Source organism: Xyrauchen texanus, chromosome 32 (assembly GCF_025860055.1).
Source record: "Xyrauchen texanus isolate HMW12.3.18 chromosome 32, RBS_HiC_50CHRs, whole genome shotgun sequence".
In the NCBI taxonomy this organism is placed as follows: Eukaryota; Metazoa; Chordata; class Actinopteri; order Cypriniformes; family Catostomidae; genus Xyrauchen; species Xyrauchen texanus.
Window position 1 is genome coordinate 41,530,491 of NC_068307.1, and position 21,848 is coordinate 41,552,338.

Consider the following 21,848-nt stretch of genomic DNA (forward strand, 5'->3'; position numbering starts at 1 on the left):
AGCCATGTAGAGGTAAGCGGCTGTTTATATATGCTTACTCTAGTAATGTGATTGTTCGGATTAAATGACCTTGCTCATTCCGAACCTTGTTTATAAAACTCCAATTCTTCCAAAACCAAACGACTGACTTTCTTCTCTGGGAGGAACTCAAAAGGAAATGTCAGGAATTATGATAGGGACTGACAGCCTCACTTTCATTTCAGCTTCATTAGCAACATCTACATTTTACAATGTATTCTCATATTCCACAGAAGAAACTAAATAGTACAGGTTTTATTTTAAAACATGAGGGTGAAAAAATGACAGAATTTTCATTTTTAAGTCAACCCAAAGGCAATGTTATGGTTTATTAATATTTTGTATTGCACGTTCATTTCAAGACATGACATTGTAACTTGAAATCTGACATAACAGAAAAATAAATAATCTCATATTACACATTTAAAAGTTGGAACCACTGAGTTTTGGAGCAGGTGAGTCAAGTGCTCAGAGCTGATGGGCAGTACACAGGGGAAACATCTGAAAAGATAGAAATAACCAGTGAGCCAATTATCACATGTCAGAACATGATGCTGTATTTTAGAAAGGGACCCCATAATAGTACCTCCTAAAACATTTACACAAAAGTGCTAAAATGCTAAATTTGAATAAATATTATCTTACGACTGCTTTTATTAAATACATTAACATAATGTGAAACCAAATTAATGCCATAGCAGATTTTGTACACTGTGTAATATAGGGTATTAATAACATTGGTTTGTGCTCCTATGATCATCTAATATGATTCATGTTTTATAAAGACACTATCTGTACTACTGATCTTCTGTATTGTCTAGTAGTGTAAGTTTGGATCTGCCATGTAACATTAAGAGTAAAGGTTTTGATGACAAATTTCAGTCTTGAAACTTGGTTAAAATTAAAATTGCAGATTCATACACTCAGCCAGAATAGCTATAAAGCTAACGATCAGGACACTCTACAAATGGGCAATTTTCAGCTGCCGACATTTAACAAGACATTAAACATGTTCATAACTGAGAGAAAATGACACGAACCTTAAGTCACAGTATTCCTCTGATGGCGTCCGTTTCTTTAAAAGTTTGCGGCCTTGGAGCTTATCTGTATGCTAATGAGAGCTGTGACTCTGGTCCCGCCCTGATAGTAAAACGAAGCGTGATTTGTTGAAGATAGAATGTGCTACGATTGGTCTGAGTAATGTGGCTGTTATCTGATTAGCTTGAGTAGACGATGGGTGGAGTCCACCTATTTGTAGATTTTTGTGCACATCTTGATGCTAGATCTGTAAACCCATCATATTTGTAGATCTCATTCTTTTTATTTATGAGTTCGTTTAATTTTTGTGCTTCAGTGTCATACATAACATCACTAGAATGAGGAAGTAGACCATCTGGTTAAGCAGGCCCTGGAACAACCACAAATTGACATTAAGGTGACATTGAGTAAAGCAGAAGTTAAAGGGTTAATTATGATTGACATTAAAAAGAAATGGCAGAAGTTCTGGGATAGTGAAACAAGAGGTAGACATTTGCCTGGTGTTGTGAGGGTTAAACACGGCAATAGGAAAAAGGATGTTATTATTTCCCATGGCGTATTAGACATTCAGCATTAACTCATACACATTCATACACCGGTAACTGTGGTCATCCCAAAACGGTAGAACATATACTCCTAAACTATGTTGCATATAAAAAGGAAATATCTAATCCTAGCGGTAAGATAATTGGAATCAACAATATTTTACTCCAGGTTCTAAGGCTCAAAGAAATCAAGAATTTACTATGAATTATTTAATTATTTGAAAGAGACAGGATTGATCAATAGGATTTATTCATTATTATTATTAATGGTGCTTGCAAAGCATCACTATTGTAATCTCACATACTTATTAGTGGTGCTTGCAAAGCGTCACTATTGTAATCTCACATACTTATTAGTGGTGCTTGCCAAAGGCAAGGCATCACTATTGTTATTCGCCATACTTATTATTATTAGTGGTGCTTGCAAAGCATCACTATTGTAATCTCACATACTTATTATTATTATTATTAGTGGTGCTTGCAAAGCATCACTATTGTAATCTCACATACTTATTATTATTTTTAGTGGTGCTTGCAAAGCATCACTATTGTAATCTCACATACTTATTTTTCTTATTATTAGTGGTGCTTGCAAAGCATCACTATTGTAATCTCACATACTTATTAGTGGTGCTTGCAAAGCATCACTATTGTAATCTCACATACTTATTTTTCTTCTTATTATTATTATTAGTAGTGCTTGCAAAGCATCACTATTGTAATCTCACATACTTATTAGTGGTGCTTGCAAAACATCACTATTGTAATCTCACATACTTATTATTAGTGGTGCTTGCCAAAGGCAAGGCATCACTATTGTTATTCGCCATACTTATTAGTGGTGCTTGCAAAGCATCACTATTGTAATCTCACATACTTATTATTTTTATTTTTATTTTTATTAGCGGTGCTTGCAAAGCATCACTATTGTAATCTCACATACTTATTATTATTTTTATTTTTTTTAGTGGTGCTTGCAAAGCATCACTATTGTAATCTCACATACTTATTATTAGTGGTGCTTGCAAAGCATCACTATTGTAATCTCACATACTTATTATTAGTGGTGCTTGCAAAGCATCACTATTGTAATCTCACATACTTATTATTAGTGGTGCTTGCAAAGCATCACTATTGTAATCTCACATCCTTATTATTTTTATTAGTGGTGCTTGCAAAGCATCACTATTGTAATCTCACATACTTATTATACTTTTTATTTTTAGTGGTGCTTGCAAAGCATCACTATTGTAATCTCACATACTTATTATACTTTTTATTTTTAGTGGTGCTTGCAAAGCATCACTATTGTAATCTCACATACTTATTATTAGTGGTGCTTGCAAAGCATCACTATTGTAATCTCACATACTTATTATTATACTTTTTATTTTTATTTTTATTTTTATTTTTATATCTCTTAACAAAACTTCGGCACCTAACTCGTCCCGCACCGTTTGGCGTAGACCCACGAATGAGGTGTCAAATCGAACGGCCTATTGAGGACACATGTGCTATGACTTTTATAAGCGATCGGGGGTACGGTATTTGCCCCAGGGGCAAAAAAGCGGCCGAAAAACCCCATAGACTTAACATTGAGACAAACTTTGACGCGTCACAGCTCCAAGCGAGGATTTCGTAGAAACGTGTGATTTGCCACATTTGAAGAGGCTGGCAGGCTCTGTAAGAGCATACCTCAATATGGGGTAAAAGTTGCACCCCTGGGGGCAGGAGCTGCCCAAAAATGCCCCAATTGACTTATAATGGTGTAGGACGGCCCATGAAATGAAAAGGCATAGGGATTTGTATTGAACATAGCTCTGGATCACAGTGTCATAGAGACGAGGGGTGGGCTCATTTTACTCAGACAACCAATCAGTCTCTCTGGATCATTGTGAAGCTATCAAGCCACGCCCTAGCAACCATTAAGAGCACCTTAGCAACAAGTCCCATAGACTTCTATTGAAAAAGATCAAAGGGATATCTCCGGATAGAAGTGTCATAGAAACACAAGGGTGGTCTCGTTTGACTCGGGACAGCAAACAGCCAATCATGCATCACTTCAACACTTCCTAGCCCCTCCCTAGCAACCATTGTCGAGCAACTTAACAACCAAAATCCATAGAGGGATATCTTCCATTCTGAATGTCACAGAGGCATGGGAGTTGGTTTATATCATTCATACTGACAAGCAGCCTTTGGAGATTCATGATTGGCAGCTGCCAAGCCACTCCCTAGCAACTACACAGAGTACCCTAGCAACCGTTTAGCAGTAACTATATCTCTGCACCAGAAAATCAGAGAGACTTCTGGGTTCATTTATTTCAATCAGGATGGCAAGGACACTTGATAAGTATCACTATGTTAACTGCCTAGCAACCAGATGGGGTTACCCTAGCAACCGAGTAACAAATCACATATCTCTGCATCAGAAAAACGTAGAGACTTCCGGGTTGACTTATTTCAATCAGGATGGCAAGGACACTTCATTAGTATCACTATGGTAACTGCCTAGCAACCAGATGGGCTTACCCTAGCAACCGAGTAACAAATCACATATCTCTGCATCACAAAAACATAGAGACTTCCGGGTTGACTTATTTCAATCAGGATGGCAAGGACACTTGATAAGTATCACTATGTTAACTGCCTAGCAACCAGATGGGGTTACCCTAGCAACCGAGTAACAAATCACATATCTCTGCATCAGAAAAACGTAGAGACTTCCGGGTTGACTTATTTCAATCAGGATGGCAAGGACACTTCATTAGTATCACTATGGTAACTGCCTAGCAACCACATGAGCTTACCCTAGCAACCGAGTAACAAATCACATATCTCTGCATCAGAAAACGTAGAGACTTCCGGGTTGACTTATTTCAATCAGGATGGCAAGGACACTTGATTAGTATCACTATGATTACTGCCTAGCAACCAGATGGGGTTACCCTAGCAACCGAGTAACAAATCACATATCTCTGCACCAGAAAATAGTACTGACTTCCGGGTTGATTTATTTCACTCAGGATGGCAAGGACACTTCATTACTATCACTATGGTAACTGCCTAGCAACCAGATGGGGTTACCCTAGCAACCGAGAAACAAATCACATATCTCGGCACCAGAAAAGAGTACAGACTTCCAGGTTGATTTATTTCAACCAGGATGGCAAGGACACTTCATTAGTATCAATATGGTAACTGCCTAGCAACCACATGGGGTTACCCTAGCAACCGAGTAACAAATCACATATCTCTGCATCAGAAAAACGTAGATACTTCTGGGTTGACTTATTTCAATCAGGATGGCAAGGACACTTGATTACTATCACTATGGTAACTGCCTAGCAACCAGATGGGGTTACCCTAGCAACCGAGTAACAAATCACATATCTCTGCACCAGAAAATAGTACTGACTTCCGGGTTGATTTATTTCACTCAGGATCGCAAGGACACTTGATTACTATCACTATGGTAACTGCCTAGCAACCAGATGGGGTTACCCTAGCAACCGAGAAACAAATCACATATCTCGGCACCAGAAAAGAGTACAGACTTCCGGGTTGATTTATTTCACTCAGGATCGCAAGGACACTTGATTACTATCACTATGGTAACTGCCTAGCAACCAGATGGGGTTACCCTAGCAACCGAGAAACAAATCACATATCTCGGCACCAGAAAAGAGTACAGACTTCCGGGTTGATTTATTTCAACCAGGATGGCAAGGACACTTCATTAGTATCAATATGGTAACTGCCTAGCAACCAGATGGGGTTACCCTAGCAACCGAGCAACAAATCACATATCTCTGCACCAGAAAACACTACAGACTTCCGGGTTGACTTATTTCACTCAGGATGGAAAGGAGCCATGTATTGTATTACCTTGGTAACTGCATAGCAACCACATGGGCTTACCCTAGCAACCGAGTAAAAAATCACATATTTCTGCACCACAAAATCGTACAGACTTCTGGGCTGATTTATTTATGACCATAATTTTTTTTCTTTTCAAGTTACAACATGCTGTTTGACGAGTTTTGCCACGGCAAGCACCACTCACATTTTCTTCAGGAAATGTACCTATCTAGTTATTTTTATTTTTCTTATTTTTTATATCTCTTAACAAAACTTCGGCACCTAACTCGTCCCGCACCGTTTGGCGTAGACCCACGAATGAGGTGTCAAATCGAACGGCCTATTGAGGACACGTGTGCTATGACTTTTATAAGCGATCGGGGTACGGTACTTGCCCCAGGGGCAAAAAAGCAGCCGAAAAATCCCATAGACTTAACATTGAGACAAACTTTGACGCGTCACAGCTCCAAGCGAGGATTTCGTAGAAACGTGTGATTTGCCACATTTGAAGAGGCTGGCAGGCTCTGTAAGAGCATACCTCAATATGGGGTAAAAGCTGCACCCCTGGGGGCAGGAGCTGCCCAAAAATGCCCCAATTGACTTATAATGGTGTAGGACGGCCCCTGAAATGAAAAGGCATAGGGATTTGTATTGAACATAGCTCTGGATCACAGTGTCATAGAGACGAGGGGTGGGCTCATTTTACTCAGATGACCAATCAGTCTCTCAGGATCATTGTGAAGCTATCAAGCCACGCCCTAGCAACCATTAAGAGCACCTTAGCAACAAGTCCCATAGACTTCTATTGAAACAGATCAAAGGGATATCTCCGGATAGAAGTGTCATAGAAACACAAGGGTGGTCTCGTTTTACTCGGGACAGCAAACAGCCAATCATGCATCAAATCAACACTTCCTAGCCCCTCCCTAGCAACCATTGTCGAGCACCTTAACAACCAAAATCCATAGAGGGATATCTTCCATTCTGAATGTCACAGAGGCATGGGAGTTGGTTTATATCATTCATACTGACAAGCAGCCTTTGGAGATTCATGATTGGCAGCTGCCAAGCCACTCCCTAGCAACTAAACAGAGTACCCTAGCAACCGTTTAGCAGTAACTATATCTCTGCACCAGAAAATCAGAGAGACTTCTGGGTTGATTTATTTCAATCAGGATGGCAAGGACACTTGATTAGTATCACTATGGTAACTGCCTAGCAACCAGATGGGGTTACCCTAGCAACCGAGTAACAAATCACATATCTCTGCATCAGAAAAACGTAGAGACTTCCGGGTTGACTTATTTCAATCAGGATGGAAAGGAGACTTCATTAGTATCACTATGGTAACTGCCTAGCAACCAGATGGGCTTACCCTAGCAACCGAGTAACAAATCACATATCTCTGCATCACAAAAACATACAGACTTCCGGTTTGACTTATTTCAATCAGGATGGCAAGGACACTTGATTAGTATCACTATGGTAACTGCCTAGCAACCACATGGGGTTACCCTAGCAACCTACTAACAAATCACATATTTCTGCACCAGAACATTATACAGACTTCTGGGTTGATTTATTTATGACCACAATTTCTGTTCTTTTCAAGCAGGCTATTTGACGAGTTTTGCCACGGCAAGCACCACTCACATTTTCTTCAGGAAATGTACCTATCTAGTTATTAGTGGTGCTTGCAAAGCATCACTATTGTAATCTCACATACTTATTATTATTATACTTTTTATTTTTATTTTTATTTTTATTTTTATATCTCTTAACAAAACTTCGGCACCTAACTCGTCCCGCACCGTTTGGCGTAGACCCACGAATGAGGTGTCAAATCGAACGGCCTATTGAGGACACGTGTGCTATGACTTTTATAAGCGATCGGGGGTCCGGTATTTGCCCCAGGGGCAAAAAAGCAGCCGAAAAATCCCATAGACTTAACATTGAGACAAACTTTGACGCGTCACAGCTCCAAGCGAGGATTTCGTAGAAACGTGTCATTTGCCACATTTGAAGAGGCTGGCAGCCTCTGTAAGAGCATACCTCAATATGGGGTAAAAGTTGCACCCCTGGGGGCCAGGAGCTGCCCAAAAATGCCCCAATTGACTTATAATGGTGTAGGACGGCCCATGAAATGAAAAGGCATAGGGATTTGTATTGAACATAGCTCTGGATCACAGTGTCATAGAGACGAGGGGTGGGCTCATTTTACTCAGACGACCAATCAGTCTCTCAGGATCATTGTGAAGCTATCAAGCCACGCCCTAGCAACCATTAAGAGCACCTTAGCAACAAGTCCCATAGACTTCTATTGAAACAGATCAAAGGGATATCTCCGGATAGAAGTGTCATAGAAACACAAGGGTGGTCTCGTTTCACTCGGGACAGCAAACAGCCAATCATGCATCAAATCAACACTTCCTAGCCCCTCCCTAGCAACCATTGTCGAGCACCTTAACAACCAAAATCCATAGAGGGATATCTTCCATTCTGAATGTCACAGAGGCATGGGAGTTGGTTTATATCATTCATACTGACAAGCAGCCTTTGGAGATTCATGATTGGCAGCTGCCAAGCCACTCCCTAGCAACTAAACAGAGTACCCTAGCAACCGTTTAGCAGTAACTATATCTCTGCACCAGAAAATCAGAGAGACTTCTGGGTTGATTTATTTCAATCAGGATGGCAAGGACACTTGATTAGTATCACTATGGTAACTGCCTAGCAACCAGATGGGGTTACCCTAGCAACCGAGTAAGAAATCACATATCTCTGCACCAGAAAACACTACAGACTTCCGGGTTGACTTATTTCACTCAGGATGGAAAGGAGCCATGTGTTGTATTACCTTGGTAACTGCATAGCAACCACTTGGGCTTACCCTAGCAACCGAGTAACAAATCACATATTTCTGCACCAGAAAATCGTACAGACTTCTGGTTTGATTTATTTATGACCATAATTTTTGTTCTTTTCAAGTTATAGCATGCTGTTTGACGAGTTTTGCCACGACAAGCACCACTCACATTTTCTTCAGGAAATGTACCTATCTAGTTAGTGGTGCTTGCAAAGCATCACTATTGTAATCTCACATACTTATTATACTTTTTATTTTTATTTTTATTATATCTCTTAACAAAACTTCGGCACCTAACTCGTCCCGCACCGTTTGGCGTAGACCCACGAATGAGGTATCAAATCGAACGGCCTATTGAGGACACGTGTGCTATGACTTTTATAAGCGATCGGGGTACGGTATTTGCCCCAGGGGCAAAAAAGCGGCCGAAAAATCCCATAGACTTAACATTGAGACAAACTTTGACGCGTCACAGCTCCAAGCGAGGATTTCGTAGAAACGTGTGATTTGCCACATTTGAAGAGGCTGGCAGGCTCTGTAAGAGCATACCTCAATATGGGGTAAAAGTTGCACCCCTGGGGGCAGGAGCTGCCCAAAAATGCCCCAATTGACTTATAATGGTGTAGGACGGCCCATGAAATGAAAAGGCATAGGGATTTGTATTGAACATAGCTCTGGATCACAGTGTCATAGAGACGAGGGGTGGGCTCATTTTACTCAGACAACCAATCAGTCTCTCTGGATCATTGTGAAGCTATCAAGCCACGCCCTAGCAACCATTAAGAGCACCTTAGCAACAAGTCCCATAGACTTCTATTGAAAAAGATCAAAGGGATATCTCCGGATAGAAGTGTCATAGAAACACAAGGGTGGTCTCGTTTGACTCGGGACAGCAAACAGCCAATCATGCATCACTTCAACACTTCCTAGCCCCTCCCTAGCAACCATTGTCGAGCACCTTAACAACCAAAATCCATAGAGGGATATCTTCCATTCTGAATGTCACAGAGGCATGGGAGTTGGTTTATATCATTCATACTGACAAGCAGCCTTTGGAGATTCATGATTGGCAGCTGCCAAGCCACTCCCTAGCAACTACACAGAGTACCCTAGCAACCGTTTAGCAGTAACTATATCTCTGCACCAGAAAATCAGAGAGACTTCTGGGTTGATTTATTTCAATCAGGATGGCAAGGAGACTTGATAAGTATCACTATGTTAACTGCCTAGCAACCAGATGGGGTTACCCTAGCAACCGAGTAACAAATCACATATCTCTGCATCAGAAAAACGTAGAGACTTCCGGGTTGACTTATTTCAATCAGGATGGCAAGGACACTTCATTAGTATCACTATGGTAACTGCCTAGCAACCAGATGGGCTTACCCTAGCAACCGAGTAACAAATCACATATCTCTGCATCAGAAAAACGTAGAGACTTCCGGGTTGACTTATTTCAATAAGGATGGCAAGGACACTTGATTAGTATCACTATGGTATCTGCCTAGCAACCAGATGGGGTTACCCTAGCAACCGAGTAACAAATCACATATCTCTGCATCACAAAAACATAGAGACTTCCGGGTTGACTTATTTCAATCAGGATGGCAAGGAGACTTCATTAGTATCACTATGGTAACTGCCTAGCAACCAGATGGGCTTACCCTAGCAACCGAGTAACAAATCACATATCTCTGCATCAGAAAAACGTAGAGACTTCCGGGTTGACTTATTTCAATAAGGATGGCAAGGACACTTGATTAGTATCACTATGGTATCTGCCTAGCAACCAGATGGGGTTACCCTAGCAACCGAGTAAAAAATCACATATCTCTGCATCACAAAAACATAGAGACTTCTGGGTTGATTTATTTTAATCAGGATGGCCAGGAGACTTGATTAGTATCACTATGGTAACTGCCTAGCAACCAGATGGAGTTACCCTAGCAACCGAGCAACATATCACATATCTCTGCACCAGAACACACTACAGACTTCCGGGTTGACTTATTTCACTCAGGATGGAAAGGAGCCATGTATTGTATTACCTTGGTAACTGCATAGCAACCACACGGGCTTACCCTAGCAACCGAGTAACAAATCACATATTTCTGCACCAGAACATCGTACACATTTCTGGGTTGGTTTATTTATGACCATAATTTTTGTTATTTTCAAGTTACAACATGCTGTTTGACGAGTTTTGCCACGGCAAGCACCACTCACATTTTCTTCAGGAAATGTACCTATCTAGTTAGTGGTGCTTGCAAAGCATCACTATTGTAATCTCACATACTTATTATTATACTTTTTATTTTTATTTTTATTTTTATTTTTATATCTCTTAACAAAACTTCGGCACCTAACTCGTCCCGCACCGTTTGGCGTAGACCCACGAATGAGGTGTCAAATCGAACGGCCTATTGAGGACACATGTGCTATGACTTTTATAAGCGATCGGGGTACGGTATTTGCCCCAGGGGCAAAAAAGCGGCCGAAAAATCCCATAGACTTAACATTGAGACAAACTTTGACGCGTCACAGCTCCAAGCGAGGATTTCGTAGAAACGTGTGATTTGCCACATTTGAAGAGGCTGGCAGGCTCTGTAAGAGCATACCTCAATATGGGGTAAAAGTTGCACCCCTGGGGGCAGGAGCTGCCCAAAAATGCCCCAATTGACTTATAATGGTGTAGGACGGCCCATGAAATGAAAAGGCATAGGGATTTGTATTGAACATAGCTCTGGATCACAGTGTCATAGAGACGAGGGGTGGGCTCATTTTACTCAGACAACCAATCAGTCTCTCTGGATCATTGTGAAGCTATCAAGCCACGCCCTAGCAACCATTAAGAGCACCTTAGCAACAAGTCCCATAGACTTCTATTGAAAAAGATCAAAGGGATATCTCCGGATAGAAGTGTCATAGAAACACAAGGGTGGTCTCGTTTGACTCGGGACAGCAAACAGCCAATCATGCATCACTTCAACACTTCCTAGCCCCTCCCTAGCAACCATTGTCGAGCACCTTAACAACCAAAATCCATAGAGGGATATCTTCCATTCTGAATGTCACAGAGGCATGGGAGTTGGTTTATATCATTCATACTGACAAGCAGCCTTTGGAGATTCATGATTGGCAGCTGCCAAGCCACTCCCTAGCAACTACACAGAGTACCCTAGCAACCGTTTAGCAGTAACTATATCTCTGCACCAGAAAATCAGAGAGACTTCTGGGTTGATTTATTTCAATCAGGATGGCAAGGACACTTGATAAGTATCACTATGTTAACTGCCTAGCAACCAGATGGGGTTACCCTAGCAACCGAGTAACAAATCACATATCTCTGCATCAGAAAAACGTAGAGACTTCCGGGTTGACTTATTTCAATCAGGATGGCAAGGACACTTCATTAGTATCACTATGGTAACTGCCTAGCAACCAGATGGGCTTACCCTAGCAACCGAGTAACAAATCACATATCTCTGCATCACAAAAACATAGAGACTTCCGGGTTGACTTATTTCAATCAGGATGGCAAGGAGACTTGATAAGTATCACTATGTTAACTGCCTAGCAACCAGATGGGGTTACCCTAGCAACCGAGTAACAAATCACATATCTCTGCATCAGAAAAACGTAGAGACTTCCGGGTTGACTTATTTCAATCAGGATGGCAAGGACACTTCATTAGTATCACTATGGTAACTGCCTAGCAACCACATGAGCTTACCCTAGCAACCGAGTAACAAATCACATATCTCTGCATCAGAAAAACGTAGAGACTTCCGGGTTGACTTATTTCAATCAGGATGGCAAGGACACTTGATTAGTATCACTATGATTACTGCCTAGCAACCAGATGGGGTTACCCTAGCAACCGAGTAACAAATCACATATCTCTGCACCAGAAAATAGTACTGACTTCCGGGTTGATTTATTTCACTCAGGATGGCAAGGACACTTCATTACTATCACTATGGTAACTGCCTAGCAACCAGATGGGGTTACCCTAGCAACCGAGAAACAAATCACATATCTCGGCACCAGAAAAGAGTACAGACTTCCAGGTTGATTTATTTCAACCAGGATGGCAAGGACACTTCATTAGTATCAATATGGTAACTGCCTAGCAACCACATGGGGTTACCCTAGCAACCGAGTAACAAATCACATATCTCTGCATCAGAAAAACGTAGATACTTCTGGGTTGACTTATTTCAATCAGGATGGCAAGGACACTTGATTACTATCACTATGGTAACTGCCTAGCAACCAGATGGGGTTACCCTAGCAACCGAGTAACAAATCACATATCTCTGCACCAGAAAATAGTACTGACTTCCGGGTTGATTTATTTCACTCAGGATCGCAAGGACACTTGATTACTATCACTATGGTAACTGCCTAGCAACCAGATGGGGTTACCCTAGCAACCGAGAAACAAATCACATATCTCGGCACCAGAAAAGAGTACAGACTTCCGGGTTGATTTATTTCACTCAGGATCGCAAGGACACTTGATTACTATCACTATGGTAACTGCCTAGCAACCAGATGGGGTTACCCTAGCAACCGAGAAACAAATCACATATCTCGGCACCAGAAAAGAGTACAGACTTCCGGGTTGATTTATTTCAACCAGGATGGCAAGGACACTTCATTAGTATCAATATGGTAACTGCCTAGCAACCAGATGGGGTTACCCTAGCAACCGAGCAACAAATCACATATCTCTGCACCAGAAAACACTACAGACTTCCGGGTTGACTTATTTCACTCAGGATGGAAAGGAGCCATGTATTGTATTACCTTGGTAACTGCATAGCAACCACATGGGCTTACCCTAGCAACCGAGTAAAAAATCACATATTTCTGCACCACAAAATCGTACAGACTTCTGGGCTGATTTATTTATGACCATAATTTTTTTTCTTTTCAAGTTACAACATGCTGTTTGACGAGTTTTGCCACGGCAAGCACCACTCACATTTTCTTCAGGAAATGTACCTATCTAGTTAGTGGTGCTTGCAAAGCATCACTATTGTAATCTCACATACTTATTATTTTTATTTTTATTTTTATTTTTATTTTTATATCTCTTAACAAAACTTCGGCACCTAACTCGTCCCGCACCGTTTGGCGTAGACCCACGAATGAGGTGTCAAATCGAACGGCCTATTGAGGACACGTGTGCTATGACTTTTATAAGCGATCGGGGGTACGGTATTTGCCCCAGGGGCAAAAAAGCGGCCGAAAAATCCCATAGACTTAACATTGAGACAAACTTTGACGCGTCACAGCTCCAAGCGAGGATTTCGTAGAAACGTGTGATTTGCCACATTTGAAGAGGCTGGCAGGCTCTGTAAGAGCATACCTCAATATGGGGTAAAAGTTGCACCCCTGGGGGCAGGAGCTGCCCAAAAATGCCCCAATTGACTTATAATGGTGTAGGACGGCCCATGAAATGAAAAGGCATAGGGATTTGTATTGAACATAGCTCTGGATCACAGTGTCATAGAGACGAGGGGTGGGCTCATTTTACTCAGACGACCAATCAGTCTCTCAGGATCATTGTGAAGCTATCAAGCCACGCCCTAGCAACCATTAAGAGCACCTTAGCAACAAGTCCCATACACTTCTATTGAAACAGATCAAAGGGATATCTCCGGATAGAAGTGTCATAGAAACACAAGGGTGGTCTCGTTTGACTCGGGACAGCAAACAGCCAATCATGCATCAAATCAACACTTCCTAGCCCCTCCCTAGCAACCATTGTCAAGCACCTTAACAACCAAAATCCATAGAGGGATATCTTCCATTCTGAATGTCACAGAGGCATGGGAGTTGGTTTATATCATTCATACTGACAAGCAGCCTTTTGAAAATTCATGATTGGCAGCTGCCAAGCCACTCCCTAGCAACTAAACAGAGAACCCTAGCAACCGTTTAGCAGTAACTATATCTCTGCACCAGAAAATCAGAGAGACTTCTGGGTTGATTTATTTCAATCAGGATGGCAAGGACACTTGATTAGTATCACTATGGTAACTGCCTAGCAACCAGATGGGGTTACCCTAGCAACCGAGTAACAAATCACATATCTCTGCATCAGAAAAAAGTAGAGACTTCCGGGTTGACTTATTTCAATCAGGATGGAAAGGAGACTTCATTAGTATCACTATGGTAACTGCCTAGCAACCAGATGGGCTTACCCTAGCAACCGAGTAACAAATCACATATCTCTGCATCACAAAAACATAGAGACTTCCGGGTTGACTTATTTCAATCAGGATGGCAAGGACACTTGATTAGTATCACTATGGTAACTGCCTAGCAACCACATGGGGTTACCCTAGCAACCGAGTAACAAATCACATATCTCTGCACCAGAAAACAGTACAGATTTTTGGGTTGACTTATTTCACTCAGGATGGAAAGGAGCCATGTATTGTATTACCTTGCTAACTGCATAGCAACCACATGGGCTTACCCTAGCAACCTAGTAACAAATCACATATTTCTGCACCAGAAAATTATACAGACTTCTGGGTTGATTTATTTATGACCACAATTTCTGTTCTTTTCAAGCAGGCTATTTGATCGAGTTTTTCCACGGCAAGCACCACTCACATTTTCTTCAGGAAATGTACCTATCTAGTTTTTATTTTTATTTTTATTTTTATATCTCTTAACAAAACTTCGGCACCTAACTCGTCCCGCACCGTTTGGCGTAGACCCACGAATGAGGTGTCAAATCGAACGGCCTATTGAGGACACGTGTGCTATGACTTTTATAAGCGATCGGGGTACGGTATTTGCCCCAGGGGCAAAAAAGCGGCCGAAAAATCCCATAGACTTAACATTGAGACAAACTTTGACGCGTCACAGCTCCAAGCGAGGATTTCAGTAGAAACGTGTGATTTGCCACATTTGAAGAGGCTGGCAGGCTCTGTAAGAGCATACCTCAATATGGGGTAAAAGTTGCACCCCTGGGGGCAGGAGCTGCCCAAAAATGCCCCAATTGACTTATAATGGTGTAGGACGGCCCATGAAATGAAAAGGCATAGGGATTTGTATTGAACATAGCTCTGGATCACAGTGTCATAGAGACGAGGGGGTGGGCTCATTTTACTCAGACGACCAATCAGTCTCTCAGGATCATTGTGAAGCTATCAAGCCACGCCCTAGCAACCATTAAGAGCACCTTAGCAACAAGTCCCATACACTTCTATTGAAACAGATCAAAGGGATATCTCCGGATAGAAGTGTCATAGAAACACAAGGGTGGTCTCGTTTGACTCGGGACAGCAAACAGCCAATCATGCATCAAATCAACACTTCCTAGCCCCTCCCTAGCAACCATTGTCAAGCACCTTAACAACCAAAATCCATAGAGGGATATCTTCCATTCTGAATGTCACAGAGGCATGGGAGTTGGTTTATATCATTCATACTGACAAGCAGCCTTTTGAAAATTCATGATTGGCAGCTGCCAAGCCACTCCCTAGCAACTAAACAGAGTACCCTAGCAACCGTTTAGCAGTAACTATATCTCTGCACCAGAAAATCAGAGAGACTTCTGGGTTGATTTATTTCAATCAGGATGGCAAGGACACTTGATTAGTATCACTATGGTAACTGCCTAGCAACCAGATGGGGTTACCCTAGCAACCGAGTAACAAATCACATATCTCTGCATCAGAAAAACGTAGAGACTTCCGGGTTGACTTATTTCAATCAGGATGGAAAGGAGACTTCATTAGTATCACTATGGTAACTGCCTAGCAACCAGATGGGCTTACCCTAGCAACCGAGTAACAAATCACATATCTCTGCATCACAAAAACATAGAGACTTCCGGGTTGACTTATTTCAATCAGGATGGCAAAGACACTTGATTAGTATCACTATGGTAACTGCCTAGCAACCACATGGGGTTACCCTAGCAACCGAGTAACAAATCACATATCTCTGCACCAGAAAACAGTACAGATTTTTGGGTTGACTTATTTCACTCAGGATGGAAAGGAGCCATGTATTGTATTACCTTGCTAACTGCATAGCAACCACATGGGCTTACCCTAGCAACCTAGTAACAAATCACATATTTCTGCACCAGAAAATTATACAGACTTCTGGGTTGATTTATTTATGACCACAATTTCTGTTCTTTTCAAGCAGGCTATTTGACGAGTTTTTCCACGGCAAGCACCACTCACATTTTCTTCAGGAAATGTACCTATCTAGTTATTATTATTATATCTCCGTACAAAACTTCGGCACCTAACTCGTCCCGCACCGTTTTGCGTAGACCCACGAATGAGGTGTCAAATCGAACGGCCTATTGAGGACACGTGTGCTATGACTTTTATAAGCGATTGGGGGTACGGTGTTTGCCCCAGGGGCAAAAAAGCGGCTGAAAAATCTCATAGACTTAACATTGCGACAAATTTTGACGCGTCACATCTCCGAGTGAGGATTTTGCAGAAACGTGTGATTTGCCACATTTGAAGAGGCTGGCAGGCTCTGTAAGAGCATACCTCAATATGGGGTAAATGTTGCACCCCTGGGGGGCAGGAGCTGCCCAAAGTTGCCCTCATTGACTTACTATAGTGTAGGACGGCCCATGAAATGACATTGCATAGGGATTTTGTGTTCAACATTGCTCTGGATCACAGTGTTATAGAGACAAGGGGGCAGGCTCATTTTACTCAGACAACCAATCAGTCTCTCAGGATCATTGTGAAGCTATCAAGCCACGCCCTAGCAACAATTTAAAGCACCTTAGCAACAAGTCCCATAGACTTCTAATGAAAGACATCAAAGGGATATCTCCGGATAGAAGTGTCATAGAAACACAAGGGTGGTCTTGTTTGACTCGGGGCAGCAAACAGCCAATCATGAATCACCTCAACACTTCCTAGCCCCTCCCTAGCAACCAATGTCGAGCACCTGAGCAACCAAAATCCATAGAGGGATATCTTCCATTCTGAATGTCACAGAGGCATGGGAGTTGGTTTATATCATTCATACTGACAAGCAGCCTTTGGAGTTTCATGATTGGCAGCTGCCAGGCCACTCCCTAGCAACTAAACAGAGTACCCTAGCAACCGTGTAACAAATCCCATATCTCTGCACCAGAAAATAGTACAGACTTCTGGGTTGATGTATTTCAATCAAGATGGCAAGGACTCTTCATTACTATCACTATGGTAACTGCCTAGCAACCAGATGGGGTTACCCTAGCAACCCAGTAACAAATCACATATCTCTGCACCAGAAAATAGTACAGACTTCCGGTTTGACTTATTTCACTCAGGATGGAAAGGAGCCATGTATTGTATTATCTTGCTAACTGCATAGCAACCACATGGGCTTACCCTAGCAACCGAGTAACAAATCCCATATTTCTGCACCAGAAAATCGTACAGACTTCTGGGTTGATTTATTTATGACCATAATTTTTGTTGTTTTCATGTTATAAAATGCTGTTTGACGAGTTTTGCCACGGCAAGCACCACTCACATATTCTTCAGGAAATGTACCTATCTAGTTATTATTGTTTTGCCATTATCCAACCATTTTACCCTCAACACTCCAGTAGGTGGCGGAAATGCACCGTTTACGTTCGTTTGCGAGGCTCCATTATACATCACCAGAAGAAGAGGAAGAATGATTTGTAGATTTTTAATAGATATTAGAATAGACATTTAATAGATTACACTTTAATTAAAACATTTGCAGTTGGTTTTTAAATTTTTTTATTATACACGTTTTGACTAGCAGGTGTCGCCATCGTACGGTGTTATGAGCACTTCGGTTCAAATGAAACGAAGTTTCGAAAAGCTTCGTTTCTAACATCACTATAATTGCCTTTTTAGAAATAATCCTTCAGACAAGTTGAATTTGAGTAGCCTAATGACAGTGGTGCGCTAAAAGTTTCTTTTCCACTTCGCACGCATGTGAGGATAATTTATGTACATAGTCAAAATCAGAAACTGACCTGAAAACATTTAATAGAAAGGTGAAACACTGGCTGAAAGAAAATCAAATATGTGAGTCATTTTTGTCTGTGCTGGATGTGATGTGTTGTTTTGTGTAATGTGGTCGGGATTGTGTAAAATGTCAATGTTAGTGTTTATAATGTATTTGACGCATGATTGCGTAATCTACGCCATGTTTAGGTATATGTTTTTTAGAAAGGCCTGACCAGGGACTGGGGTTGCAAATTAGCCTATTGGCTAGAAACCTTTTATGCAACACATTTACACATTTTGTTATGGCTTTGCCTATGATAATTACGTATGTAATAATGTGCACTTGTCCCTGACAAATAAACTAATAATAATAAAAAAAAAAAAAAAAGTCATGCTCCTCCCACTGGAACCAAATATCAGAGAATATCACAGGAACTGAATACACCGTAACATCGGGTGGACTAAATTGCTCACGACAAAGCCATTCACTTATTTAGTTTATCTGCAGCACGGCAGTAACTCCAAAACAATCTGTTCCTATAGCGGAATATTGCGAAAACGGCTCAAAGATTCGACTCGACAATTTGCCTGGTGTGGGTTAGTCTGGAACAATGCATTCGGGTAGTTTGGAAAGAGCGGCTTCGCTAAGGAAACGGGCACTTTCTCGGGGAATGAGCGAAGACGAGTCTCTGCGACTTATTGCCAGAGAGGTAAGAGGGCAAGATTCACCCATACGAATCTCTTTTTTTCATGACGTGTAAACTGAAACATCAGATTTCACTAATTAATTGTCTGCTGATCTTTCATTGCCGATTCATTTACATAACCGAACTTTCTTCATTCGCAACCGACTCTGTCACTTGGATTAGATTATTTATTATAACATGCAAAGCCGAGATAAGATAATAATAATAATATAAATGTTACATAATGCTCTAAACACTGTATCATCAGATGGATTATTTGAGACTTTGTTTTGTGCCCTGTAGCCTATCAATTTACGTTGTACATACAGTGAAAGAACGTTTATTTACTTAATCGAATTTAAGGCAGAGAATAAATATAAGGGCGAGATATTATTTAAGAGCACACCCTCCGCTTCTGTGTTCGCAAACATGACGAGGTTTTGGTGTGTCCCTGTAGAGCTGTTCAGCTTGTTAAAAAAAAGCCGGAAGAGAATTCGCCATGGATTCCCCCTGGATTTTCCTCTGTGTTTTGAAATGGGGGTTTGAACTTATCAGTAAAATAAGGTCTGTGGTAAATATTACTTGACGAAACGTCGACGTTTTGTTCTACAACAAATTACACCCAGCCATACCTCAAACGTGAATTTTGAAGCCGCCTTGCATAACATTTTTTAAAAAAAGTATTGAAGTATGTGAGTGAAGTAGTGTGGCAACAGTTTCGAAGTAGTCACCTTTTGGGCCAGATAGACAAGTGCGCAGCCATCTTGAATATTTGTCTCGGAACAAACTCTCGCGGTTGCAGTACCGCCGCTCCTTATAAGCAGTAAACAAGTGCGCAACCATCTTGAATATTTGTCTCGGAACAAACTCTCGCGGTTGCAGTACCGCCGCTCCTTATTAGCTGACTAAACAGTCTGCGTAGGGCGCTAACTCCCTAGGAGGGTACCGGAGAGACATCCAGCTGCCCTTACTTGCACCTTATACATTATTCAAGGACCCGAAAGCAGTTACAGAACACAGATGATTGCTTGGGCCTCATATCACGCGACCCGCCCCCCATATATATATATATATAAGGACTGTCAATCCATAAAACATTTTAATCGAATTAATTACATGGTGTCCCGATTAATTAATTGCATATACAAATATTTGCTGAGAAAGCCTTGCATTAGCCTAAAGCACAGGGCTGTTAATCAGAAGGTCACTGGTTCGAACCCCATGGCCACCACCATTGTGTCCTTGAGCAAGGCACTTAACTCCAGGTTGTTCCGGGGGGATTGTCCCTGTAATATGTGCTCTGTAAGTCGCTTTGGATAAAAGTGTCTGCCAAATGCAAATGTAAATATATAGTGATGAAATAATTATACAGTTATTTTTAAATATTTAAAAATTATACATACACACACACAAATATATATATAATAAAAAATATTCAGATAATTAAAATGCTTTACATTCTTGTGGCAGAAGAGTTAATAATTAACTACGTTTCCATCCAAGGATTTTTTACGGAAAAAGTTTTAGCGCATCAAAATAAAGCTGATGGAAATGCACATTATTGCTAAAATGTCACAAATGTCGACATAATATTTTCCGTTAAACTCAAGCGCATAAACTCTATGTCGATACATCAAATGATGCGAAAAACTGGTTTGGAAACACTTTTTGTCGATAAAATTGCCATTAATGCAAAAATGTATATGACGGAGTTTGCCCCAATCGTTAGCCTGTGTTAATCATGATGACAGTATTGAAAGCCATTTTATTGTACGTGATTATGGACTGATCTTTAAGGCGTACAGAGCCGATCTGCAAACTTGACACTTCCAGGAAGTGCAAATGTGCCAACACAAATGTCTCGTGCACATTAAACAAATGAATAGCCACTGTTCGCAATTTAATTTTAGCGCATTATCCATCCATTTATTTATTAAAGTTTCTTTTCCACACCATTCAAAAAAATAGATGGCAGTCATTGAATTTGCCCACGAAACATAAAACATATAATTTCTGTGCACAAAGATTTTTTAAATAAAAAAATAAATACACAATACAAGGAGAGCATCAGTGCGATTTATTTATTTATTTTTTATATAAATATGTTTTTGAACACTCACAGCGCAATTCTATTAAAATATTGTGTAGTTTTACTTTTGAAAAAATGCCGGCAAAATTATCTGTATTAAATAAAATAAATTGCCAAACGAAAAAAGCATTAAATAAAAAAATATACATTACCAAATTGAATTCCTCTGGTAGGAGGAAATCTATTGTTATTGACAGTATTATTATTATATTCTCCAGTAGGAGGAAATCTATTGTTATTGACAGTATTACTAGATTCCTCCGGTAGGAGGAAATCTATTGTTATTGACAGTATTATTATTATTAGATTCCTCCGTAAGGAGGGAATCTATTGTATTTGACATTATTATTGTTATTATTATTATTAGATTCCTCCGTAGGAGGGAATCTATTGTATTTGTCAGTATTATTATTATTATTATTAGATTCCTCCATAGGAGGGAATCTATTGTATTTGACGGTTTTATTATTATTAGATTCCTCCGTAAGGAGGGAATCTATTGTATTTGACGGTTTTATTATTATTAGATTCCTCCGTAAGGAGGGAATCTATTGTATTTGACGGTTTTATTATTATTATTATTATTATTATTAGATTCCTCCGTAAGGAGGGAATCTATTGTATTTGACGGTTTTATTATTAGATTCCTCCGTAAGGAGGGAATCTATTGTATTTGACAGTATTATTATTATTAGATTCCTCCGTAAGGAGGGAATCTATTGTATTTGACAGTATTATTATTATTATTATTATTATTATTATTAT

The 21,848-nt window shown here is 40.6% G+C and overlaps 1 protein-coding gene and 1 long non-coding RNA gene across 2 annotated transcripts in view; one reads left to right on the plus strand and one right to left on the minus strand.

Moving 5' to 3' along the window:
* Positions 1-370: 370 nt before the first annotated feature.
* On the minus strand, positions 371-20,316 carry LOC127625964 (uncharacterized). Its single transcript, XR_007968390.1, has 3 exons — positions 19,726-20,316; positions 1,059-1,158; positions 371-519 (listed from the first exon to the last, which is right to left on the minus strand). It is a non-coding gene; the product is annotated as an uncharacterized LOC127625964 (long non-coding RNA).
* The window catches only part of si:ch1073-456m8.1 (uncharacterized), a 29,505-nt gene continuing 26,385 nt past the window's right edge, over positions 18,729-21,848 (plus strand). Inside the window, exon 1 of the mRNA XM_052101460.1 lies at positions 18,729-19,018. Within this exon, the coding sequence (XP_051957420.1) occupies positions 18,920-19,018 (99 nt within the window). The 5' untranslated portion in view covers positions 18,729-18,919. The remainder of the gene's footprint in view (positions 19,019-21,848) is intronic.